General features: G+C 41.2%; 1 protein-coding gene across 2 annotated transcripts; it reads left to right on the top strand.

The window, feature by feature from the left end:
- The first annotated feature begins 5,503 nt into the window (after positions 1-5,503).
- Positions 5,504-24,918, top strand: LOC147628204 (acetyl-CoA carboxylase 1-like). Of its 2 annotated transcripts, XM_086813257.1 has the most exons (31): positions 5,504-5,883; positions 5,969-6,175; positions 6,302-6,463; positions 9,014-9,106; positions 12,937-13,032; positions 13,115-13,288; positions 13,372-13,465; positions 13,573-13,760; positions 13,978-14,028; positions 15,612-15,651; positions 15,744-15,868; positions 15,955-16,071; positions 16,191-16,265; positions 16,364-16,420; positions 16,508-16,612; positions 16,734-16,817; positions 17,003-17,194; positions 17,276-17,464; positions 17,648-17,758; positions 18,148-18,240; positions 18,335-18,511; positions 18,708-18,785; positions 18,867-18,989; positions 19,861-20,112; positions 20,200-20,549; positions 20,734-20,971; positions 21,064-21,380; positions 21,474-21,693; positions 21,782-21,964; positions 22,050-24,158; positions 24,413-24,918. In XM_086813257.1, the coding sequence occupies exons 1-31, from the start codon at positions 5,536-5,538 to the stop codon at positions 24,485-24,487; spliced, it is 6,723 nt and encodes a 2,240-aa protein (XP_086669383.1). In that variant the 5' UTR covers positions 5,504-5,535; the 3' UTR covers positions 24,488-24,918. The 2 variants fall into 2 exon arrangements, with proteins under 2 accessions (XP_086669383.1, XP_086669384.1); XM_086813258.1 differs by lacking the exons at positions 5,504-5,883; positions 5,969-6,175; positions 6,302-6,463; ... (4 more) ...; positions 13,573-13,760; positions 13,978-14,028 and adding an exon at positions 15,322-15,518.
- Positions 24,919-26,989: the final 2,071 nt, after the last annotated feature.

Raw genomic sequence — 26,989 nt, 5'->3', positions numbered from 1 at the left:
ATCTATAACTATGTGGCCTTCATTGAGAATCCTGTGGGAACTAGACTAGTAGGTTAAAATATGGACCAAGAAAGGGGATGTTTTGAAGAGACAGTTTCCCAAAGCTTGCACAACTGAAGCTATGTGATTGAGACATGTATTCAGTTGAGTATCAGATTTCTTGGGGCAGTCCTCTTTTATGTTGGAAGATGATAGTTGGAATTTACTATGTAGTTTTCTTAACATGGTGATGTAGAGTTTGTGGATGAACTTGGAGCTGGGAGTGAATGTAGCTATATATATATATATATATATAACTGTTGTTCCCAAAAAAAAATGGAGAGGAAGAGGAGCTATCTCACCATTGGAAATGGAAAAGATAAGGCAATGCAGAAAACACCAAAAATGTGCATATACATGAAACATGGAGAGGAGAAAAATGTGGATGGGAATAAATGTATGGAGAGGACGCGTGGCAATTCAATTAACTTCAGTTACATGCATTAACTTGAACTAAACATTATGAAAAAAAACATGCGGGATAAAATAATTAGTGGGATGAGTTCCATACTATAGAGAGACAGAGTGTGTGTGTGCGTGTATCATACAAGAAGAAGTGTGACACGTAACTTGGCACATGTATCGTGTTTTAGATTGCCAAGCCTCGATTTTTCTTGACAAGGGTTGATATTAAGGCTCACATGAGTATTAGTTTCGCCAATTTTGGTATGATGGGTGCACTTGTTTGCTTGAAAAACCTAACCAATTTTGGTGGGCGAAGAAACCTCAGGGCGCTCTTGAAGAAAAAGTGCCTCATCGACGAACATCCGCTATATAACACCTTGCCTTCCACCATTCCTACTCCTTGTCTACTAGCCATCGCTGCGCTTCAGATCAGGTACCATCTTTGTTCAATTTTTGATATGTAAGGTTCCCGTTAGCTTTAATTTGATAACATTTTGCGCTGTCTACAATCTCTACCTCCTTAAGAGCTTTACGCTTTGATTCTCATCACCTTCAAGCTCAACTTGCCTTCGCTGCTTTAAGGCCTTCCACCACACAAGCTTAATGGAAACCTAACCTTTGCCTCATCACCTTAATATTGCTATTACCAAGCTAATATCCCTTTAAGCTAGTTTTTGTTTATCTTCTTAAGAAGGAATGTTGTGTCTTTATTTTAAGCTTTTCCTTGAATTGTGTATGTTAAAACTCTTATTTTTGGGGAATACATATATTTATATTAGTGTCCTATCCAACAACAGTCCGCCTTTTACATATGCCACAGGATCAATTCAGATCTCAACAAAAAACACAACTAGTATAACTCTTCACCATTTGACAGGCCATAACTAGTCCCACCTCTCATCCTCCCACACGGAAGATGATTGATCCCATCTGATATGGTATCTCGGCTGCAAACCGGCCACCAGCACATGCTTAGGGGTGAAGCCCTTGGGGTCTGCTTCTCCATGACGTCCTTCTTGTTTCATATCTTCATACCAGGCCTCTCTCGAATTGCGTTCTCTATCAATGCCAAGAAGGTGTGTACTTGTTGTTTCTCCTTCAAATACCACCTCTGTGTTTTAGGCCCAAACTTTAGCAACCCAACTCTCCTATTATTATGTGTCACCAACTCCTTCAAATCCTTCCTTGCATATACCTACTGCCACATGCCATGAATTTGTTAGGTTTCCCTAGTATGTGCAATTATCCCAACATCTTGTGAGTGGCTCATCCTATTCTAGTTTGTAATGACTACACCAACTCCACGAATGTGTTATCATTCATCTTAGACAAACCAACAATCTGAGAATACCTTTGAATTGTGTACGTTAAACCTTTATCTCGTGCTCGACTTTAATTGATTTTTAAATGGTGCCACCTTCTTGTCCTCCTTGTCCATGACCCCTTAGTCCACAGCCTACTTTTCTTTCTAAAAACTCATCTCAAATAGTAAATTGATTAGCACTCAACTTTAAGTACAAAGGTCAATGTTAGTCAACTCTAATTAGAAAAATGAACTTTGGTCAAGAGTAGTCACAATGCATCCCTATAAAAGTTCACTCTATGCACTGTGGCAGCACCCCCCCTTTCCTCTCTTCTCTTTCCTCCATATCCCCTACATTGCGAGTCATCGCTCATCCTACATAGCATCTTGGCATGCCCGAAAGCCATCGGTCATAAAGCTCCCATGTGCAAACATGTTTGGAGGAAAAACCCTCCCCTCCTTGGAGCCTTCTTGATACCCCCTACCATGCGAGCCTTCGCTCATCCTACTTGGCATCCTAGCATGCTTGAGAGTTGCCGGTTAAAGCTTCCATGTGTTAAAAAAAAACTTTTTATCCATTTTCTTGGGAGCGCACAAAACGAGGGCAACCGATTGGGTGACTACCACTAGTAGGTCAAAACACGGTCTATGGGGACCATGGATGTGAGGCCCATCTAATATATGTGTCTATGGGGATTTACTCTTATAAAACTACGTATTCACATTGAAGCTCCATTGACCCTTGCATATGCACCTTTGTATAGAATTTCTTTCTAGTCCTTATAATTGTTAGTTTATGTTCCCTTGCATCCCTCATCCAAACATAGGGAAGAACTAGAACTTGGTTCCATGGTGAAAAAGCTTCCATAATGGGCTTCTTTTGGAGGTGGGACTCCTCCTTGCACTGTGGTTATTGGTTTGTGGGTTTCTCACCCTTGATGATATTGTAAAAGACATGTCCTGATTTCCACAATTGTGGTTGTTCGACTGCATGACCATGGCCAGCTTGGGGCAAACACAATCGATACCAAACATTTGGAGCAATGTGGCAGTTGACATAGTTTAAGCACTTAGCAACACCATAATTTTGTTGGGAAAAATTTATCTTTAGCCTTATCATTGTTAACCTTGTAATTTTAGCTTATCAACAAAGGTGTACTTAGCATGGCCCATCTAGTATACGTTCTAGCAACCTATGGGGCTTTACTCTTATCTAACACATTGAAGCTCCATTCATTTTTTGAAAGTGACCCTTGTATATGCATCTTTGTATAGATTGTCTCCAAAATAAAGTTGCTTTTCTTTTTCGTGCTTTTTTGGTCATACCTTATGCAAGGTATTATGAGGGGTGGGGCAAATTTTTTTTCGTCAAAGCAATATCAGTTAACATGATTTGATCTTATCTGTCCAATGTTTTTGGTCGTTTTTTATCCAAACATTCCTACTTTTTTTGGTTATTGAAAAATGTGCAATTAAAAATTGGATTGCCATGGATTCAATGTATATTCTTATCTTGTCTACTCACTATACACAATAAAAGCTCTACAAAGTGGGTAGTGGTGGGGAGGTAAATTTTGCAAATAGTTATTTGTTTTTAATCTTTGAAGGACCCATGTGTTTATGATATGTTTTTTTCTCTTTGGACCATTATATTCTCAATGTTCTCTCTCTCTCTCTCTCTCTCTCTCTCATGGGAGAGGCCATCTTGATCGTACAGTCAAGAGACATTCTTCTCTAGAAATTGTACTGATATTCTCCACACATTAGCATGATCGAAATTCTTTCTAGAGTTGTTGATGTGGAAGTTGTAAAGACCATGGCGTGTCACATTAAAATATTGAGTTATAAAAAAGACATGCACTTCCTCATTGTTTTTAGTTCTACTCACCATGACAGACCGAGAAAGGTTATAGAGCAACCTTTCTCCCAATAAAAATTGGGTCGCCCCAAACCTAGCTCCACATTTTTTGACAAGGAAAGGGTTTTCCACAACCATTCCCTACTCTCTCTCTCTCTCTCTCTCTCTCTCTCTCTCTCTCTCTCTCTATATATATATATATATATATATATATATATATATATAAAATAGAGTTTAATTAGAATAAAAGTATTTTAATTTGATTGCCTTTTCAACTAGATTTTTTTTTTTGTAAATAGATTTTAATTACAACTAAATCTTTATTATTTATTATTTAATTCATCTACCTTATTTTTAAAAAATATAGAATCAAAAATCCTAAATTATCTAGAGAGTACCCAAATAATGGAAAAACTTGCAACTATAAAATACACAAAGAATTAACAACAATAAAATAACCCACCCACATGATGCCATGTCATTTTTTGCAAAGGCGATTTGCAACTTGTATACACTTGTTCCTCTTCTTTGATTTCCTTTCATTTTGCCACGCATTTTGGAGTCTTGCTAAATGTGGCACATACATTAAGCTACACTTATTTTAATGAAGAAACATGCATGTATATGTATCTATACTTGCCTATGTGAAAAACATACATGCATATGTATGTGTATGCCATATGTATGTGTATGCTTTTCTCATGTGGCATGCTTGTGACATTTGATGAACTCTTCACTTTCAAAGTGACATTTTACAAGGCTTACTAGTTTAATTAATGCCATCCAACGTCATGTACTTTGCTGTACTTTGTAATCAATACAGATTGCATGTGTATAATCAACATATCATTACATTGTATAACAAATTTCATGGTAAAGAAGCATGGCGCATGACAATCCACAAGTGTTTTATCACCATGCCCTAGTGTCCTTCATAGCCTTTAAAATTTTTTAAACAAGGTTGCAAATTGCCTCTGCAAATGATGTCATGTTGCTAGCAGCTTATTTGCTTCTACTTTATTTTTCTTTTGAGCTCTATTAAATTGTGACCCATTCTCCCGTTCTAGATGATAATTAATGTATGACAGTAGCTCAAGCCAACAAAATTCTATGCAAAATCATTAATTGGTCCACATAAAATAAATGAGCTTGACACCTGGGTAAAAAATTAAAATTTATAACTAGCATTTAAGAGATAAGTTCAAGAAATTAACCTTTACATAAAATTAACTAAAACTTGTACCCTACGACTCATAAAAAGTAATTTATATAAGCAATGAGTATAAAAAGAGTGTAGTAAATTACTTATAAAACTACAAAACATTATACCACCTGAAATACACTACAAAAGAGACACACACAAGTACTTTGAATATATATAACAATAATAGAATATAGTGATATTCAAGGTGGTGGTAGCAATTATGACAACAATTTCATTCTCCATCATCAATCAAAAAATCTGATAGATTTTGTACTACAATTGAAGAAATGCATTATAAGAATACATATATTGATTAGTTAAGGTTGATTTTTTATGATGATCAAGAAAAAAATAGTTATTGAATACCTCTATTATTGACAACTTAATAAATACTAATTAAATCACCTTTAAATACAATACCAAAAATTCAAAAACTACAAAGTCAAAGTCATTTGAAAAAAATTACAAAAATATTCAACAACCCATATTAAAATAGGTTAACCACCTAACTTTAACTCGCAATTTCCACCCCCCACTATATCTTGTATAAAGGAGGACCAATAAAGGACTAACTACTACTCCATCTTAAAGGTGGCCATTTGGTGGTGAGAAATTTCCACCCACTCTAACCAAAAAGATAGAGTTGATCTTTTTAAACAACCTTTATAAGATTGTGTGATTCTTCTGCAGGAGCCCAGGTGTAGAAGTGTTGGTACGTGAAGCGTGATGGGGGAATCTTTGCATATGAATGAAAACTCTAACGGCAAGGCATTCTTGAAGAATATGGCTAGCTTGTCCCCAATTGAGAAGTTTTGCAAAGATCTTGGTGGAAAAAGGCCTATATGTAGCATTTTGATAGCTAACAATGGCATGGCAGCAGTTAAATTCATGCGCAGCATCAGGTCATGGTCATATGAAACATTTGGGACAGAAAGAGCCATCTTGTTGGTGGCCATGGCAACTCCAGAAGATATATGCATAAATGCAGAACACATTCGTATTGCTGATCAATTTGTCATGGTGCCAGGAGGGACTAATAATAACAATTATGCAAATGTGCAACTTATTATTGAAGTGAGTATAGTGGTTTATGCTATTGGCTGCCATAAAATTCTTTAGATAGTCCTTAGATGATTAGATTGCCAATTGCACTTTACAGGTTGTAGAAACCATTGGAGTATCAGCTGTTTGGCCTGGATGGGGCCATGCATCTGAAAATCCTGAACTCCCAAATGCTTTGGATGCTCTTGGCATAGCTTTTTTGGGGCCACCCGCAACAGCAATGGCCGCTCTTGGAGATAAAATTGGATCTTCTTTGATTGCACAAGCTGTCGATGTATCAACGCTTCCATGGAGCGGTTCTCATGTGAGTCTTATTGGACTTGAGCTATCTTTCTTGTTTTGCCTGTGGAGCAATCTCACATGGATGGATTCTCCCTGCTTGCACAGATGGATGGATTCTCACATGGATGGATTCTCCCTGCTTGCACAGATAAAGGTACCTTTTGAGACTTGCAAGGATTCTATTCCTATTGAGTCCTACAAGGAGGCATGTGTATTCACGACAGAAGATGCAGTCAAATCTTGTCAAAGTATTGGATATCCTGTCATGATCAAAGCATCTTGGGGAGGCGGTGGTAAAGGTATACGCAAGGTAAGGGGATAGATTTCTTAGGAGAAAAAATCTAATCAATATTAAGCACACACAAAAGCTCAAAATCCATCTATCAACAAGAACACAAAATTTACATAAGCCAAGTACACCATTATATAGTTCCCAAAAATGAAACCCTCTAGATCTCATCCACCTCCTTCGCCTTCATTTACTCCAAAGTTTATCCACCCATAAGTTGCCAACCCATATGGCCCATGACCTCATCTACTACACCTCACCCATGAATCATCACTCAACTCTAACTTTTGAGTAATCAACCTTTGAGGATCAACATACACAATTTTTGAGTAATCTTTTGATCAACATACACAATTTAGCATTGCTATTTGACAACAAGTTTTAGCACTCCCCCTGAATGTCGAATTGGAGAAGTTTCTATAAACAAAAGACAACATATGCCTAAAGACACTTGTGCTTGTTTTGATGCATTTAGTTGTAAGTATCTCAAATGCATTTACTACTAAGAACTCAAGAGTCAAGTGTTATCCTCTCCCTTGTTGCCCACATCTTGCTACCTGCATCTTGCACGTTACAACAACCAACCTTGGTCTTCACACCAAGTGGATTTTGTTAGCCTAGTTTCCATTAGGCTTGGCTCACACATGTAGGAGGGATGTGTAAGGATTACATTTTGCATCCCTTTCCAAAGCCCAAAAAGCTATCGCTACATGCAAAATAACTCGAAAAGATCAAGATGACACACAAAAGATTTAAGCTATTGTTGGCAATGTTTCAAACATCAATGGTGATGCAACTCTCAAAGTTAGGGACAAATTATGAGACATTGACACATTCTAGAAAGCCATGTGAACACCCATAGATTTTATGCATTTTGCACATTTATTAACACTTAGGTTTGTACACACAACCTTAAAAGACCTCGGGGTCTCAAAGTCAAGGAAAAATTCTGAGACATTGATACACTCAAGAAAGCCATACCCTTGGGCGTGTAGTCGAACTGGTAGAACAATCGGGTCTCATGATGGGGCCCAGGTTCGATGCATGTAAGCTACACGGTGGGGGTTGCTTGTGTGAGCCGATGGGTTATTCCACCTTCCCGAGAGACTCAAGAAAGCCATATAAACACCCCCAAAACCTAAGGATTTTATGGCTGTTGCACAATTAGTAACACATAGGTTTGTAGGCACAACCTTAAGGCCTTGGGGTGGGTTTCCCAAAAAAGAGAATGACTGAAAAGAAGATAATGGTTTTAGGAGGAATAATGCGGTTGTTTCAGGTGCGATGGTGGAGGAGATTCGAGATTGGCTGATGTTAGTCTTCCGGAGGAGCACGTTGTTGGTTTTGATGGTGAGCAGCTACTGCTGCTCGTTGGAGAGAGCCGTCGCCTTTGCTAGCTGAGGGGCGAGCTTTCGCGCTTGGAGAAGAGGACGGCCAACCATTACGGGCGCAGATCAGAGTTGCTTGAAAGAGATGCACACGGCCCACTTTTGCACGTAGATTGGCCACTGTGAAAGTTGAAGTGTGCGCCTCTGAGCTACACTGTTTGCAGTGGTTACAGATCTGAGGGAGGTTCTCAACGAAGGCTGCCGTTGGGAAATTGGCAAACAATGCAGTAGAGCGGTTGAGGCTGCACAAGGCAAGACTCGCTCGAATTGCACTATCAAAGCTTGCCTTAGAAGTCTCTTGCTATGGTCGCTGAGGAGCAGAAGTGAGGGGAGCTGCTATTACCTCCATTGTGGGGTTTCACTGTCTTGTAGAGGTAAAAGACAAAGGGAAGAGAGACGAAACCCTAATGGTAAACCCTACTAGCTTGCTAACCTGGCTAAATCATCTGGTGAGCTGCACTGTTTGTAAGGTTACGTACCCGAGGAAGGTGTTCAACGAAGGCTTCAATGATTCAATCACCCGCTGGGAAGAATCTCCTATCCGTAGCAGATGCCGTTGGGTTGACAGGAGTGACATTGCGGCGACGGCGGCAATGCTATATATATATATGTGTGTGTGGGTGTGGGTGTATTTGAAGAGCTATGCATTGCAGGGTTGATCTTCTCTCTTTCTGTGTTTGCAGGAAGGGCTGATGCTTCTCTCGTTCTTACTATAGACAATGGGAAGATGGAGAAGCAGAAGAACCCTAATGGAAGAAACCGTTAGCAAATATACAACCCTAATCTCCCATTAGGGGGCTATGATATCAAGATAAAATCTTGGATTTAAGCAGGGTCAAACACTAATTGCAACTAGAGTGACTCACGCACCTCAAATTACACAAGCCAAATACATAAATTACATAACACTATTTTATAATCCCTAATGGAACTTTCTCGATCCCATCCACCTCCTTGACCTTCATTTATCTACCACTAACCAACCCATGTGGCCCATGACCTCATCTATGACATCATTCAAAATCTACACATTCAGGATCATCATACAACTCTAACCTTTGAACACACAACCTTAATATTAATTTGACACAATTTTTAACATTATGGATGTTAGCATTTCTTTCCCTTCAAATTAATGTATGGTTTGATGTCTTATCTATGTGTTCTCTATTTTGCGAGGCAGGTGCACAATGATGAGGAGGCCAAAGCTATGTTTGAACAAGTTCAGGTGGAGGTTCCTGGTTCTCCGATATTTACCATGAAAGTGGCATCCCAGGTCTTCCGCCCCTTTGTGTCTCATTGTTGGTGTTGAAGTTGTTGATTTATTTGCACAATCGCATAGGAAATTTGGTTCATATAGGATCGAATATACTTTTTTTGCTTGTCAATGTGTGTGTGTGTGGGGGGGGGGGGCATGTGCATGCATGAATGTATGCACAGGCACACACGTGGAGAACTAAAGCGATTAGCAATGATTTATGCATTGGGCTATTAATGGAGAGAGCCAGAGTTAGTCTGGTTCCTTGCACTTCACTGCAAACATATGGATCATACATGGTCCATTTGCTATGACCTTAAAAGACTTATCTTTGAGCTTCGGATATACTTTTTTTACTTGTCAATGTGTGTGTGTGTGTGTGTGTGTGTGTGTGTGTGTGTGTGTGTGTGTGTGGGCATGTGCATGCATGCATGTATGCGTGGACATACACGTGGAGAACTAAAGCAATTAGCAACGATTTATGTAGGCTATTAATGGGGAGAGCTAGAGATAGTCTGGTTCCTTGCACTTTCGGTGCAAACATATGGATCATACATGGTCCATTACCTACTATGACCTTAAAAGACTTATCTTTGAGTTACACCCCATTAGGCTTTAGAGGACTTCACATATCTTGGTATCTTTATCCAAATGTGTAGTACATTTTAAACAGTGCACCTAGAAAAGTTTTAGATTGTGCCAACACAACTTAAGAGATTTGGTGACATTTGATTGATGCTCTTCTCGAAATCCATGGAGAATTGCTGAAAGAGGTAAGGGTTTCAAAAGGGCTTGCAATAATAATTGGGAGTACTCAATTCAAGCCAATAGGACATTGAAATTGTTTTTTTGGATTAATTTATATGGAAGATGCCCTTTTGATTAAGGTTTTAGAGGTTAAAATATAGAAGATTTAGGAGATTTTTTTGATCATGATGATGTGACATTTGACACATGTTTTTGACACCTTGCAAAAGTTTTTTTTGGATACCATTGGGGGGGAAGGTCAATTAATTTTCTTTTAGGGAGAGATCTCCTAGTCGGTAACAAATTCTTTTTGCAAATATTTTTCTTCCCTGCTCTCTCAGTTGTTGGCTCCTCTCTCTCTCTCTCTCTCTCTCTCTCTCTCTCTCTCTCTCTCTCTCTCTCTCTCTCTCTCTCTCTCTCTCTCTCTCTCTCTCTCTCTCGTTGGTGCCTATGTCCCTCGCTTGCAAAGCACGAGCAAGAGAGGCGAAAGAGGACGACATATAGAGGGAGGTAGCATGAACGGGTAGGGCAAAACTATGTGTGTGTGTGTGGGGGGGAGGGGGGTTGTACCTTCCCCTCTCTCTTTGGATACATGGGAGGCCAGGGAGGAGGGTGGGCGGGAGTGAGAAGAGGCAAACTGAGCGTTGTTTGGAGAAGGCCGATGAGAGAGAGGGGCTATCAAAACCTTACACACAAAAAAAAGTACTTTTTTCACGTTTACTCGGGTTAACATCTAAACCCCCCTTACACATGATGAAAAATATTCAGTTTACTCAACTTGGGTAACTTGATGTCTTGCATCCCATCACAAGTTTACAAGGGGGTTTAGACCCCTCTCTCTCCATGCATATCAACCTTCAACCTTAGCGTTAGCTAAGGTTGAACCTTAACATTAAAAAAATAGACACCTCCAACAATTAATTAACTTATAGAAATACCGAATAGGAGAGTGCCAATAGGCTTATAATTCTGATGTTATGCTGAGGTATAGCTAGTTCGACTAAAGTAGAAGCCTCTTAGGGTATTTTTCCCATGAGCACTATTGAGAAAATCTCTCCTCAACTAGGCCCTTCACTTCTTGGATTCTCTCCAATCTTCATGCTTCTTCTTTTTTAAGGGAACATAATTATATTTATAACCAGAGTAGAAACATATACATTGATCTACTTTTCACTATGGCTACTCAATTTTTATTATAGACTGCTATTAAGTAGGGTGCAAATCTGATCCCACCTCTCCTCTTCCCAAACAAAGTATAAATGTTCCCAAGAAAAGTGATACCCTGCCACAACCAAAGACCCAGTAGTGCATCCTTTAGGAGTCTATTCCTCCACGATCTCTTTCTTGGACCAGATCTTCACATCAATTCCAATTTGTATACTTCATTCGCACGTTGGGAAACTATTGTCATCACCACCAACCATTACAAGCCACGAGGTAGAATCTAACTTCAACCCATAGAAGGTTAGACTCAATTAATTGCCTCGTGTGAGAATGTCATCTAAGGGCCTTTTCTCACCCCCAAGGGTCCAATTAGCTAGGTTGTGTGGTGTTTAACACTAAAATTATGTTGGCATTCCCATGAGGTGAATAAGTATTTGGCCAAGTTTAAGAAAAATTTGCTAGCATGTAGCAAAAGCCAAGGCCAAGTTTGAGAAAAATGTAGAGAAGGCAATATATGAATGTTTTTTTTGCATTTCCATTAAATATATTATGTGAGATTTTCAAGAATAAGAGTGTCTTTCTAAGGTTTCATTTTAGTATATAATGATCAATGGTTGAAAAAGTCAGTGAAATGATGACCCCCATATCCTCTGTATTATTTAAGGTAATAAAATGATGACCCCCATATCGTTTCTATTTGCATACATTGACCCATGTGCTTTCTATTTGCATGCATTCACCCATATCTTATAAATATATATACTTATTGTTCCCAAAAAAAAAGGCTCACTCAACAAGTAGAGGGAGGGAGAGAGACAAGGAGGAGAGGGAGAGGGTGGGGGAACTCATGTTCTAAGGTTGTATTAATTAAATGCCATGTTAGTGGTATTTAATTAATACATATCAAATAATTGTCTGAATATGGTTGCCAAATTTTAAAACGCATTGATTATTGGCTGAGGCAAGAGCGACCTTAGGCTTAGGTTTATTACTGTCAGGGTTTCAAACCTTAGGCGGGTGACGTCTCGAGATTTTCGTGAATCTTCTCATAAAGTGACATTTAATTAATACATATCAAATAATTGTCTGAATATGGGTGCTAAATTTTAAAACACATTGATTAATTGGCTGAGGCAAAGCGACCTTAGGCTTAGGTTTAGTAATTCCTTAGGCTTAGGTTTATTAATGTCAATGTTTCAAACCTTAGGCGGGTGACGTCTGGAGATTTTGCCTCTCACGACGGATATAAAAGCTGTTCGAGTCCTTTTTTCTTCTGGGTGAGAGACACACACAGAGAGAGAGAGAGAGAGAGAGAGAGAGACTGTAGGGTGACGTAGAGAGACTGAGAGACGACGCCGAGCTACCTTAGTGTTGGGCAGTGTTGGGCACTAATTAATTAATATGTCAAATAAATATATATACATATGAAATTATATATATGTCTAATAAATATATATATACATATGAAATTATTTGTCTGAATGTAGAGAAGGCAATATATATTCTGGTCGAATTCGGCTCTTAGTGTGTGCGTGCATGGGAGTACGTGAGAGATCCGCGGAAAAGACCAATCTGTGCCCTTGGGGAGTGGTTTACGCAGCGGGCTCCTACGCTGTCCTATTATATGCACATCCTGATATGGATCATATGAGGTCCGCTGGCTTGGCTATGAGGATTGTGTCATCTTCCTGTCTCTCCGTGAACCCTAGAGTCCTGTGTGGACCAGAGATGGGAGCTCATCGGCAACATCGCGGCCCGCCCTGGCATATTGGGCGGGCCAAAGGCAGGGAGATTCCGTCATCGGAGTCGAGCCTAGAAGCCAATTTACTTTGAAGATGGGTGTTTCGTGATAACCCTGTTTGTTTGTCTGTAATGGGTTGGTTTCCCTCGATCTCGGCCATAGCCTGTTTGCTTACATTGCGTCCGCACTGAAGCAGAGCCGGCATTTGGAGGTCCAGCTTCTTTGTGACCAATATGGAAACGTTGCTGCTCTGCATAGTCGTGATTGCAGTGTGCAAAGACGGCACCAGAAGGTATGTACTTAGAGATTTCTATTTCACGCCTTGTTTGATGAAGCGTCACTTCAAAGCTCCAACTTTTATCTGTTTGCTGCAGATTATTGAGGAAGGGCCCATTACAATCGCTTCTCTGGAAACTATACACCACCTAGAACAAGCAGCACGCCGCCTAGCTAAGTGCGTTAACTATGTGGGAGCTGCAACAGTGGAGTATCTTTACAGCATGGATACAGGAGAGTTCTACTTCTTGGAACTCAACCCTCGTCTACAGGTCATACACTATATGCTTTTTTATGTCCACATTATCAACTTAATTAAGATGCAATCATACCGACAGACTCTGCATTTGCATAGGTCGAGCATCCTGTCACTGAGTGGATAGCTGAGGTGAATCTACCTGCATCACAATTGTGTGTTGCCATGGGGATACCCTTATGGAGGATTCCTGGTATATTTGTTTTCGCTTCAAATCTCACCTATTCTTTTTAGTTTCATACACTGGGGCATTACTATTTTTGTATATCTGAAGAAACTTACACTGTATATATATCACAGAGATCAGGCGCTTCTATGGTAAGGATTTTGGGGGAAGCTTTGATACATGGCAAAAAACAGCAGAACTTGCCACCGAGTTTGACTTTGATAGAGCAGTGCCAGTAAAGCCGAAAGGACATTGTGTGGCGGTGCGAGTAACCAGTGAAGACCCAGATGATGGTTTCAAACCGACAAGCGGCAAAATTCAAGTAGGTCATTGTCTTTGTATATATTTAGTGTGCTATAAGAGGTACTTTTTTTTGGGATGCAAGAGAGGGTAGTGAATATATGCCACTTGGGTAGATTTGAACCCTATACCTCCCTTTTCAGAGGCAAGGGCGCTACCACTGGGCTAAATCCCAGGAGGCATGCCATAAGAGGTACTTGACAATAAGGTTTAATGAGTTGATTGCGATATCTGTACAGGAAATCAGTTTTAGGAGCAAGCCAAATGTGTGGGCATATTTTTCAGTGAAGGTATGTTTGTTTTGGATACAAGTTTACAACTCTTATTTTTTTTTGGGTGAATCGGTTCCATTTTTTGACACTATATGATTCACTGCAGTACACTTTCCATGTGTCATTCTTTTGTAAGACAGGCATATATGGACATGTGCACCCAAACAAAGCTTTTTCAAAACATCGATATATGGCATAGGAGAATGTAAAAGGGTTTATGCAGTTGATACCAAGATTAATACATGGTGATTAGTAGTATTGTGATTGAAGATGCATATGGCATTTCCACCTACTAGAAATTGTAGAAATCGAGAACGATAGCTCCAGTGAGACGAGGGAATCTGTTTTTCATCAGAGACCGATTGGGTTACGTAGTCATGAAATAATCTCCTCTGGAGACCCAAAGAGATCTAACAGTGTCCTCTTGTGCTGGTGGGCATGTCTGACTCTCTTTGGGATGTCTGATAGTGGTCTCCTCAGCTGGGTCTTAGGTCTCTAACATGCAATGCCAGTCACATGTGGGGGCCTATGCAGCAAGCCATCTGGATGTCGCAATGAGGGTTCCATGTGGTTGTGGTTTCTCTACCTGCACCCTGGTTGAACGACTTTGTGATATTCTCATCCTCCTCTGTGCTGACTTGGGCTCTGGAAAAAGGATGTAAGAAGTGTCTTCAATATGAACCTCTCGTCCCCTAGTTTCTCTCTATATTTCTGTATCTTATGTAAGCACAGGGCCAGACATCTTTGACGATGACTTTGGGGAAGGGGCCAAATACCTCATGGAACAAGCCATGACATCTCCCTCGAATTTCATAGGATGCCAGGCATCGCAGGATGGCATGCTGCTCCATCTGTACCTGGAGCATGTCGATCTCTTACATTGGGCATGTTATAGCTCACGGTTTTCAAGCAATACATTGATCTTTCTTTCTCTCTCAATGTGGTCCTTGTGTGATGATATCCTAAGCTGCCCCATTGAGATCATTTAGTGCATGTGACAATTAAGCTGGCATGTGAAGAAAGCCTTCCTCAGCTACTGAGGAAGTGGTTACGGTAGATGGCAGAGCACCTTTGGCTCAATCTATGTCGTTTTAGAGAGAGAAAGAAATAAACATTCTAAACCGATCATAAACATAAACATGGCAACATAAAAAAAAACTCAAAAGGAAAAATAGGTCACATACTATGCGGGCCCCATGAATACAAGGTCAGTTAACGCTGGAGGATGTCCCGTATCTGGAATTGATAGGATCTCGGAGGGCAGGAGCATCTGGATCTTTGAAGGGACTGTGCACGATCCCTGATGACTCCACGTATACGAGGAGCAGCAGATCTCGATGATGAGCTTGGGTGTCTCGTTTAGGGTGTCTGTGTCCATTTGATGTCATGCGAGCTGAGTGTGCCACAATCACCAGGGTGTCCCAAAGATGTCTGTGATGGATTGTGTGGTGTGTCCTGCCTCTTGGCCTGCTGCCTCAGTCACTTATCTCTTTGATGTCTCAGCTCTAGTGAGTAAAATCCCAGACATCTTTGATCTCTGTAGCACATGAGAGAGAGAGAGAGAGAGAGATTTTCTTATTATATGTGATATTATTGGGCAGTCTGATGGTGGAATACATGAGTTCTCAGATTCACAGTTTGGTGAGTGGCAAATGTAGTTATGCTCTACAAAAGTGACTTGATTTTATTGCACATTAATTAGAAAAGTTAACAAACCGGTGGCTTGTTTGCAGGACATGTCTTTGCTTTTGGAGAGAACAGACGCCTTGCCATTGCCAACATGGTCCTTGGTTTAAAAGAACTCCAAATTCGGGGCGAGATTCGGACCAATGTTGAGTATACAGTTGATCTTCTCCATGTAAGAAACCAATCCTATATTACTTACTATGGCTTGGCCGCGGCACCCTTACAAGCTTTCTGATCATGCTCTTCTGATGGTAACAGGCACAAGAATATAGGGAAAACAAGATCCACACTGGTTGGCTAGACAGCAGGATTGCCATGCGAATACATGCAGAAAGGCCTCCTTGGTACCTTTCAATCATCGGAGGGGCTCTCTATGTATGGTGAATCAGCTCTTAAATCATGACTTTCACCATGAGTTCATCTTTTTGTGACTCAATCTGTGAAGTGTCTATTAGGTTTGAAGAGTTGCTCTTGATGCTTGTTTTGCTGTGTAGAAAGCCACATCACTCACATCAGCACGAGTTTCGGAATACATTGGGCACCTTGAGAAAGGTCAAATTCCACCAAAGGTTTGTGGATCTCCCGAGCTGCAGGGTTTTGGTACCTTCTCGATTTCATGTGCCATGCCAAGATCATGTTGAAAGTGCTTGTGCGGTGTTTGTGGCAGAATATCTCACTGGTCAACTTCCAGACGTCTCTCAACATTGAAGGCAGAAAGTATACTGTATGTTCTTCTGCTAACCTTAAACAGCCCTTTCTCTCTGCTTTCTGCTCTTGTAGATTGATTCTGATAACGCTTGTGTGGAGCCAGATTGACATGATACGGGGTGCACCAGGCAACTACAGACTAAGGCTAAACAACTCTGAGGCTGAAGCCAATATACACACTCTTAGAGATGGAGGGCTTCTGATCCAAGTGACTCCCTTAATGGCTTTTATCAACAAAATTTACAGGAAACTGATGCTAGTAGTGTTAAGAGTATTTAGCATGATTTTTCTGCCTTTAAAATACTTAAGTATATGGAACCATTTTGCAGCTGGATGGAAATAGTCATGTGGTTTATGCAGAAGATGAAGGGTGTACCCGTCTCTTGATTGATGGAAAAACATGTTTACTCCAGGTTTTTCTCACTATGAAACCTTTCTTTAACTACTGGATACAGAACAATGCCAGGAGAGACCCAGCCAGGGGGATGGAGGGACAATTCTGCTCATCCTACTCCCTGCCCTAGGGAGTGTCTTGTATCCAGTCGAAATCCTGTCACAGTGGTTTTTTAGTAGTAACTTGTTTCGGGTGCTTTTGCAGAATGATCGTGACTTATCACGGCTTACTGCAGAAACTCCTTGCAAGCTACTCCGCTTTTTGGTCCCAGATGGCAGCCATATTGACACAGATATGCCATATGCTGAAGTGGAAGTCATGAAGATGTGCATGCCTCTCCTGTCTCCGGCTTCTGGAACCATCCATTTCACAATATTAGAGGGCCAAGCAATGCTGGTAAAAGTTGTATTGCAAATTGTGTTACATTCTGTACAGAAGAGCAGTCATCTAATTTTTCTCGTTAAATCACTGCAATAGGCAGGCGACTTGATAGCAGGACTTGATCTGGATGATCCTTCTGGTGTACGGAAAGCAGTTCCATTCGAAGGAGGGTTTCCACCTCTTGGACCCCCCACTCCGGTAGCAAGGAGGGTTCACCAGTGTTGTGCTGACAGTATACAGGCTGCTCAAAGGGTGCTTGCTGGCTATGAACATAACATCGAGGATGTGAGTTTGTGTTCTTATTGTGGAGTTACAAGCTTTGTCACAGTGCATCTTGTAACCATGTGCTTTGGTCAGGATTTGGTTGGTTGTAGTTTCCAAGGTTTAAGAGCCACTAAGAGTGTTTTTGTGTGTGTGTGTGTGTGTGTGTGTGTGTGTGTGTGTGTGTGTGTGGGGTTTGATTTGCAGGTTGTAAAGACACTTCTTAGTTGTATGGATGATCCACAGCTTCCTTTGCTTCAGTGGCAAGAATGTATGTCCGTTGTTGCAACACGTCTTCCGAAAGATCTCAAGGCCGAGGTTAATCATCACAGGCTTCATGTTAAACTTGAGACTCTTCACATAAATGCGCATGTCCACACATGCATGCATGCATGTGGGCGCATGCAGGAGCATGTTCATGCAAATAAATGCATGCAACATGAATACATGAATTGTGTCTTGGGGCGCGTTGACATGTGCATGCATGCATGTAGGACTCAGGAGCGTGTTCATGCAAGTAAATGCATGCAACATGAATACATGAATTGTGTCTTTAGGCGCGTTGACCTGTGCATGTATGCATACTCTTGTGCCCACGTACATGTGCATGTGTGCATACTCTCAGGGAAGTAGCATTCGGCTGTGTAGCATGTGTTTTTGCTTGGGCAATGATACAATCACTGATGGAAAATTCCATTTTTCTGCAGCTTGATGGAAATTTCAGAGAGTACGAAGCTTCGTTTTCTAGCACACTTGGAAGCGTGGACTTCCCTGCAAAAGATTTGCTAATGGTTTTGGAGGTTTGTGATTCTTAAAGTTTGAGTGGATTACTTGTCTCCTTGGGAGGTGGCCCTGGTCTAATATATGCATAATGAGTGCTTTCCTTCTATGCAGGCATTTGTGGCCTCTTCATTAGAGAAGGAAAGGTCTTCATTTGTAAGACTGGTGGAGCCGCTTACAAGCCTTGCCAAATCTTATGAAGGTGGAAGGGATGGTCATGCTTGCAACATTGTGCAGTCCCTCTTTGAAGCCTACTTGGATGTGGAGGAATTATTCAACGAGACTCCAGAGGTGTCTCTTCAGGGCCCCTTTTTTCAGAGGCTTTTACTAATTCGGGAGTCTTCTCAACAAAGAAGCAAATAATTAATTAAACAAACAAACAAATAAAAATTAAATACAAATAGATACAACTTAGTAAATAAATAGATGTGTATGTTTCTTTTCTGGTAATTAAAATCACTTTGATTGTTGTGGTATTCCGTTATAGGACGATGTTATTGAAGGTTTGCGCCTCAAATACAAGAAAGATCTTCTCAAAGTAGTGGACATTGTTCTCTCTCATCAGGTAGAGGAGTTGTCTCATCTGTCTAATGCTAATACATGTTTTAATGGCTAGCGAGTGGTTGACACAAAAAAAATCTTCTAGGGTGTGAGGATGAAGAACGAGCTCATTTTAAGGTTGATGGAAGCATTTGTGTATGCCAACCCTGCAGCATACAGAGAGCAACTGATCCGCTTTGCTGCATTTAATGACACAAAAGTTGCCGAGGTATGTTTTTTTGAAAGGAGGATTTCATGTACAGAACAGCATCATAACAGTCAATTTGAAAAAACACACAAGCCAAAATGCCAAAATGACATATGAAACCAAATACATAAATGAAGGCCATGGATGATGGAGGTCCTATGCTAAATCTGTGGTCCAGAAAAGGAACATCAAATCAAACTATAAAAACTAAAAAGTTTTACCGAGTGTTTACTATGCCCTTGAGGATGCAACTTTTCAACAGTACAAGGTTGGGGATCATCAGATGTTGGTGAGGCTATTCGGACAACAAGTGCCACTTGAAAAGTGGCTGGTTTTGGATTGCAAATTCTGAATAAGAACTTTTGCATCACGGAAAACAGCTCCTTTGCCTTCTTTATGCGCTTCTCGAACTTCAGCACCTTTTTGCTTCAGTTGTGCTGGAGTGAGCTCATTTGCAATCCACTCCTTGATACCCTTTCGTTTCCTTGACTGTTTTAGGATATCCACCTTATTGTATTGGCTTTGGTATCACAGGTGAGGAATGCTTGATTGCCAATCGCTTGAGTCTTGTTATCGCCAACCCTTTGCTTGAACGTCAAGCAACCCCTCCCACAAATCGAGAGAGAGAGAGAGAGAGAGAGAGAGAGAGAGAGAGAGTGTACAATTTAGGAAGCACAGAAATGCCCATTACATTACACTATTCAAAAATCTATAAGTGGAACATTTCGAGTGATGCTCATAGATGCAGCAAACACATCATAACACAAAGATTGAAGGAGGATCCCTTGTGAAATGTCATTTCTGTAACAGCTGGATGAGAGTTTCCCTTGTGTATGGCTATGGTTACTTGTTCCTGAAGCTAACATCGATAACCTTCTTGTTTTGGTTGCAGCTAGCTTTAAGGGCAAGCCAGCTGCTCGGACAAACCAAGCTTAGTGAGCTACAGTCTAGTATTGCTCGGAGCTTGTCTGAGCCGGAGATGTTCGCTGAGGAGGGTGTTGAGGGCAGTGCCATTGAGCATAGAATAGAGGTTCTAGTGAATGCTCCCTTACCGGTTGAGGATGCCTTAGTAGCCTTATTTAATCATAGTGATTACGCTCTGCAAAGGCGAGTCATGGAGACTTATATAAGACGTCTGTATCAGGTTTGTGCTCTGCCTTTATGCTGCACTTTACTTCACCATTTCTTCAAAATTCCATTTTCCTAAGGGCTCCAAGTGTTGCACCTACAGCCCCACCTTATCAACGGTTCGATAAAAATGCAATGGCACCGCACAGGCCTTCTTGCAACTTGGCAATATTGGGAGGATTTTCCGGTTAAAGTAGTTACCAAGGCACTCAGGCAAAGGTTTGAAACGCCAAAGTATGATGCTACTGAGGCCAAACGATGGGGGGCCATGGTTACCCTCACCTCACTTAGCGTTCTTTCCAATGCCATAAATGCTGTTTTGAAGGAAGCTGCAGGTCTCACATTGAACAACTCTGATGCTGACCAGCCTTTGGAAGCACAGAGTGGTTCTGGAAATGCCGTACATGTGGCTCTTGTGGGCATCAACAATCAAATGAGAAATTTGCAGGACAGGTGCTTTTCAATCCTTTTGGTGTGTTCGATTCAACTTTTCAGTAAGAGATGAGTGTGTGCAAGCTTGTTGGAGCTTTTGGTGAAGCTTGTGGCTTAATTTCATCCATTCCTGTTTGATAAGAGACGACCATTCGCAAGCTTGTGTAGATGTCTGTGTAATTACTTGTCTTCATGGGATTGGCAGTGGTGATGAGCATCAAGCTCAAGAAAGGGTGGAGTTGTTGGCCAAGGCATTGAAAGAAGAACAGTTAGCATCATTATTAAAAACGGCTGGGGTTGGGGTGGTCAGTTGGATCATTCAGAGAGATGAAGGCAGAGTACCTACAAGGCACTGTTTTCACTGGTCCCAAGCAGAGCAATGCTTTGTTGAGAGGCCCATCCTCCGTCATGCAGATTCACCCCTTTCTTGTCTTCTCGAGCTGGTAAACATGGATCTTTACTTGATGTTTAACAAGGTTTTATCTAGAAATTATTGATTAGGGGCCAAAACTAACTTGCCTTGAATTGCCCACAGAACAAACTCAATGGATATCGTAACATGCAGTACTCTGCATCACGGGATCACATGTGGCACATCTATTCAGTGATTGTAAGTGGCAAGCCTGTTGTTCGTAGAATGTTCTTAAGGGCTCTTTTAAGACAACCGAGTTCTAGCAATTTGCTTGGAACCGACAGAGAGCCTTTCACCTATGAGAGTGTCAGCCTAGCTTTACAAGGAGCTCTGGAAGAATTGGAACTGCCTGCACAGGACTTGAATGGAAGAGCAGACCATGTGCACATGTTTCTGAGCATTTTGCAACCACAGGAGATTAGAGAGTTGTGTGATCATAGGTGAAGTTTAAAGGTCTTGCCTTTGTGTTTTGGAAGCTATGTTACAAAGTTATATTATACTTGGATGCTAATGTAGCAGCTCTTTTGAACCAGCACTATGAAGGATCTCAGAAACAAAGACATCAAAGTAGAAGACGTGGTCCATATCTTGCAAGGACTGGCAGTCAAGGTTCATGCAAAACTAGGGTTACAGATGCACCGTCTTGCAGTCGCATCCTGGGAGATTCGTGTGATGGTAGATTTGCTTGGACAATATGATGGGGCCTGGAGGATTTTTGTGACGAATTCTACTGGTTACACATGCACTGTGCAGGTAATTAATCTCTTTCTTCTGTATTGATTACAGCTAAATTATTAGTGCTGAAACACTCGATTGTTCAGACGACCTCATGCTTGTGTAGGTTTACATGGAGGCTTTAGATCCAGCTGGCAAAACACCTGTTTATATGTCTCCAGCAGGCTATGCCAAGGGTCCTCTGCATGGTGTGCATCTTGATTCCGAGCATAAGCCTTTAGAAGTAGCAGACTGGAAGCGTTTGGTTGCAAGGAGACACTGTACCACCTATTGCTATGATTTCCCCCTGGTAAGTCTCTGTACCTCGAGTCCTCAGTGTTGATGCAAGTCCATTGTGAATGGAGTCTATGGAATTAATTAACTTCTGGTTGCAGCTTTTTGAGACTGCATTACAGCACTACTGGGGGTCCACTACCACAAACAGTTTGGAGAAAGCAGTAATCAAAAGCTCAGAACTGATCTTTGCAGGAAAACCAAGATGGGGTGGTGCTTTGGTTGAGGTTAATCGACCCATGGCATTGAATGACGTGGGGATGGTTGGATGGACCATTGAGCTTAGTACTCCAGAGTTTCCAGCAGGAAGGAAGATATTGGTGGTGTCAAATGATGTTACTCATGGTGTAGGTGCTTTTGGACCAAAAGAAGATTACTTTTTCAAAGCTATGGCAGATCTGGCTTGTGAAAAGAAGTTTCCTCTTATCTACTTGGCAGCCAACACAGGCGCACGCATAAGTTTGGCAGAAGAAGTCAGGGCGTGTTTCAAAGTTGGATGGACAGACAGCCTCTCACCAGATCAGGGTTTCCAATACTTGTACTTAACACAGGAAGATTACAAGCGCATAAGGTCTTCAATCAAGGCACATGAGTTGAAGCTTGACTCCGGTGAGACTAGATGGGTCATTGATGATATTATAGGGGTGGAAGCTGGCCCTGGCAGTGGAGCTGCTGTTGCGGGTGCCTTTTCCCGAGCATATAGGGAAACCTTCACCTTGACATATGTATCTGGGAGGACTGTTGGCATTGGTGCCTACCTTGCAAGATTGGGCATGCGATGCATCCAACGATATGACCACCCTATGATACTGACTGGTTATGCTGCACTGAACAAACTGCTTGGTCGGGAAGTTTACAGCTCTCAAATGCAGCTGGGTGGACCCAAAATTATGGGGCTGAATGGTGTCACTCATCTCATAGTGGCTGATGATTTGGAAGGTGTTTCTGCAATTCTCAAATGGCTTAGTTATGTTCCACCCTATGTAGGAGGACCACTTCCGTCTATCACGCCCCTGGACCCTCCAGACAGGCCGGTGGAGTACATTCCACGGACTTCTTGTGACCCTCGGGCAGCGATTTGTGGTGTTGAAAGTGGTGAAAAGTGGTTGTCAGGATTATTCGACAAGGACAGTTTCACAGAGACACTTAAGGGCTGGGGGCAGACAGTGGTAACAGGGCGTGCAAGACTGGGAGGCATTCCAGTTGCCATCATTGCTGTGGAAACACAAACAGTGATGCAAAGGATACCTGCCGATCCTGGCCAGCTTGATTCTTATGAAAGGGTGGTACCACAAGCTGGCCAAGTCTGGTTTCCAGACTCGGCATCAAAGACTGCACAGGTGTTGATGGATTTCAACAAGGAAGGTCTTCCTCTCTTCATCTTGGCTAACTGGAGAGGGTTTTCAGGAGGGCAAAGAGACCTTTTTGAAGGAATTCTTCAGGCTGGAGCTAACGTTGTTGAGAACCTGAGGACTTACCAGCATCCTGTCTTTGTCTACTTACCTAAGGCGGGAGAGGTTCGAGGTGGAGCGTGGGTGGTGTGTGACAGGAAACTCAACCCAGGTGAAATGGAACTGTATGCAGAGAAAACTGCCAGAGCAGGCGTGATAGAACCTGAGGGGCTCATTGAGGTAAAGTTCCGGAGAAGGCAACTTCTTGAATGCATGCACCGCCTGGACCAGCAACTGGTGGATCTCAAGAGGGGTATGCGGGCTGCTGACTCTCCTGATACCATTCAGGAAAAAATAAAGGCTCGGGAGGAATTAATGCTTCCTATCTACAAGCAGGTTGCCATCCGGTTTGCAGAGCTGCATGATACCTCTGCCAGGTTGGTAGAGAGGGGAGTCGTTAACAAGTTAGTGCACTGGTCCGATGCAAGGTCCTACTTCTATCGGCGATTGAAACGCCGGCTTGCAGAGGATTCACTTGCAAAAGATATTAGGGATGCTTCTGGAGACACTCTGCCACATTCTTCTGCTCTAGGTTTAGTAAAAGAGTGGTTCTTATCATCAAGTTGTGCTGACTCTAAGGAGGAAACAGCATGGAGGGATGATGATGCCTTCTTTGCGTGGATGGGTGATGCCGAAAACCTTCATGAGCATCTAGAAAAGCTATGGTGTGAGACTGTTTTGAAACAGCTAGTCCCTCTGGGTAGCTGTACATCAAATTTGAAAGCTTTACTGCAAGCACTGTCAACGTTGCTGCAGAAGGTACTCTTCTGAACCCCTTTATACAAATCCAGTCAATGTTAGATGATTTTTCATACAGAGTGGGGATTCAGGCTCATTACATACACGTGCCCAGGCCGACAGCATACTGTCAGCATCGGATGGGGATCTTCCCTGTTCAACCCCTGCGTGCAGTTGGATGGGCAGGGGTGGGTCTGTAAAGAGCCTCTCTGCTGCAATCATAGCGAAGTTTAATGATTGGAACTGGTTTTATTTTCGTTTATTTGCCTGAGCAGGTTGATCCATCTTGCAAAGCTGAGCTAGTGGAGGAGCTTCAACATGTGCAAGCCAGATTGACCTCAACTAGATAGTCTCATTACTGGGAGAAACATATACACCTTGCATCACATTTTCCTTTCCTCTCATCTTTGATGTGCCGCACCCACACTCATGAAGTTCAGAGAGCTGAAGAAATAATGGGCTGATCAAAAGCCTGAATTTTATAGATTGCGAGGCTTAATATATAGGCCCTCACATCAAATAAAATGTGTTTTTAAAAAAACATTCATGCAAAGTCTATGTAGTTGTGAACCAGGTCACATACCAATGTTTCCGAAAGATTATAAACAGAGATTCAACAACTATTTTGGTGGCAGTGGTGATTACTCCATCTTGTTCTCTTCCTTTGTCACCTGTTCAAGGCCTTGATTTAGCCAATATTAGCTCATGTTTGTAACCAACATTAGAATTCTATAAAATCACATCCATGGAATGGTGACACATCTTAACTTTCATTGGTGAATCAATGAGTCGTAAGTACACAGGCTTGGATTGAGAAACCACTCTGATCACTGTTTTTGGTCTCACATAGACTAGATTCTATGGTAGTGCGAGAATTTATCACTGATTGCTTATCCTAAGATGTTGGGATTGTCAATTTTGTTCATGCATTTAAAAAAAATTCATAATTTTTTCATGCGTTATTGGAATTAGTAGCTTAGAAGTATGCTAAACAATAAAAAAATACTCTTGTATAACAATCTCTAATTAGGATAAGGATCATTAATCATCTCATTAAGTTTAAAAATATCATAAAAACCACCAAAGACCAAGCAAAACTAGTCCTCAAGTAGGGGGCGTGAGTCCCTAGTTCTGTGAAAAAGTTGTGAGCTTGGACACATGCAATGTGAGCTTAGAGATGTGAGTCTAGAGGCAGGTATTCCTAACATTGTAGGGACCATATTGCCATAAAGACTCTTCTGGACATGCCTACGTTTTTTTATCAAACAATCGATACTAGTTAAAAATTTCAAGAAAATTCTTATCTTTCGTAGTTATTGGAGAATTAAAGTACAATTATTACTTAATAATTGCATATCAATCTTATCATAGGTCCAATTCTTAAATTTTTGTGTCCCAAGTAGGCTTATTTCATAAAAAGGAAGTAGGGATTGGCAATAGCCTCCTTTTTTGAACATAAGTTGGAAAAATATGGTCGGAACATAGGCATGTTTATAATCGACTTTACCATTTTTGGGCCTTTCTGAGCTCATTTTCGATGTTAAAAGTGTCAAATTTCACACCCATTTTTTAAATCTAATGATTTTGGGATTCCTTGAGTTCTCCTTTTTTTAAAGTGTACTTCTTTTTAAGTGTTCATTGGCGAGAGTCATGGAGATATTGTTCTAAGTGCATGTTGGCTTGAAAGAAAGGATGTTGATGATGCTAGAGTTTCTCTATACATTGGTATAGTAGAGTAGGCTACCCCATATTGGTAGTGTAGATTAGGCTTTATTCACATAATTTGTTATAAGCCTTGGATGCAAAAATTTGTTATAAACCTTGGATGCAAAAAAAAAAGCACTCGAAATTGTTTTTAAAAAAATATCTCATATCCAAGATCACAAAAAAATTCCCTCCAATGATCTAGAGTCTCGCAAATTTTTAAAAAAGCTAGCACGTGGAATTTAAAAAAGCTAGCACGTGGAAGCTCCGGAACAATATTTTCCCCTTCAGTTCAATGGAGCGCTCCCTTTGGTTCAATCAAGGCACGGAATCATGAGAACCTTACTAGGGTTGGTAGTAGTGGGGACGGGACATGAATTTGGATTATTTGTAGTCTCTCTCTATTAAATAGTCTGTGAATATTATGACGTATATTGAAATAGTTATTTACGCAACAAGGGCCCAATATAGGACCTCCCACGTAGTCTTATCACACGCAGCCGCTTGGCATTGGTGGCTCGGGTCTTCTAGAAACTTTTTTGCCCTCAGAAGTTTTGGTACTTCGTTATTTTTCCTTCATCTTTTACTTGAGGGCTTTTTACTTGAGGGCTGAGGAAGTGAACTTATGGTTACCCTTTCCTCATCCCCAATTCTCTCATTAATAGGTCGATCTATGGGCTGAAATTTGAGTTGATTTTAAGCTAATATGGGCTGATTTGTAACACCTTGTTGAGCATTCAATTGTTCCTCATATGGTTGCCTACCATTGTATAAATGTAGGAATGTATCAAAGATGTCATGTGAGAGCATACTTTTTTATGTTTTTTTTTTGCATAAAAGCATGGCCTAAACTGAGTTCTCAACACACAAAAATGCATTTTACTGTCTTATCATCCAACTTATTGCATTGTTGCTTAGGCACAAGAGCATAAGCAAGACAACCAAAAACATGTAAATGAGCCACATGGGGCTTTCTACCATTCCAAGCGTCACAAGGAGTAATTGTTTACAAGACCTTGGTGGGGCATCTATTTACCGCATAATTACCTCCAGCTACTAAAAGACATGAGACAAATCATGGCTTTTAACCACGTAATGTGCCATCTCCATGAGAGATCTGTTCTTCCTCTCAGCCACACCATTTACTG

The sequence above is a fragment of the Cibotium barometz genome, chromosome 19 (assembly GCF_041138505.1).
Source record: "Cibotium barometz isolate CiBa-2024 chromosome 19, ASM4113850v1, whole genome shotgun sequence".
NCBI classification, from domain to species: Eukaryota; Viridiplantae; Streptophyta; class Polypodiopsida; order Cyatheales; family Cibotiaceae; genus Cibotium; species Cibotium barometz.
This window is presented reverse-complemented; position numbering and strand designations above follow the sequence as displayed.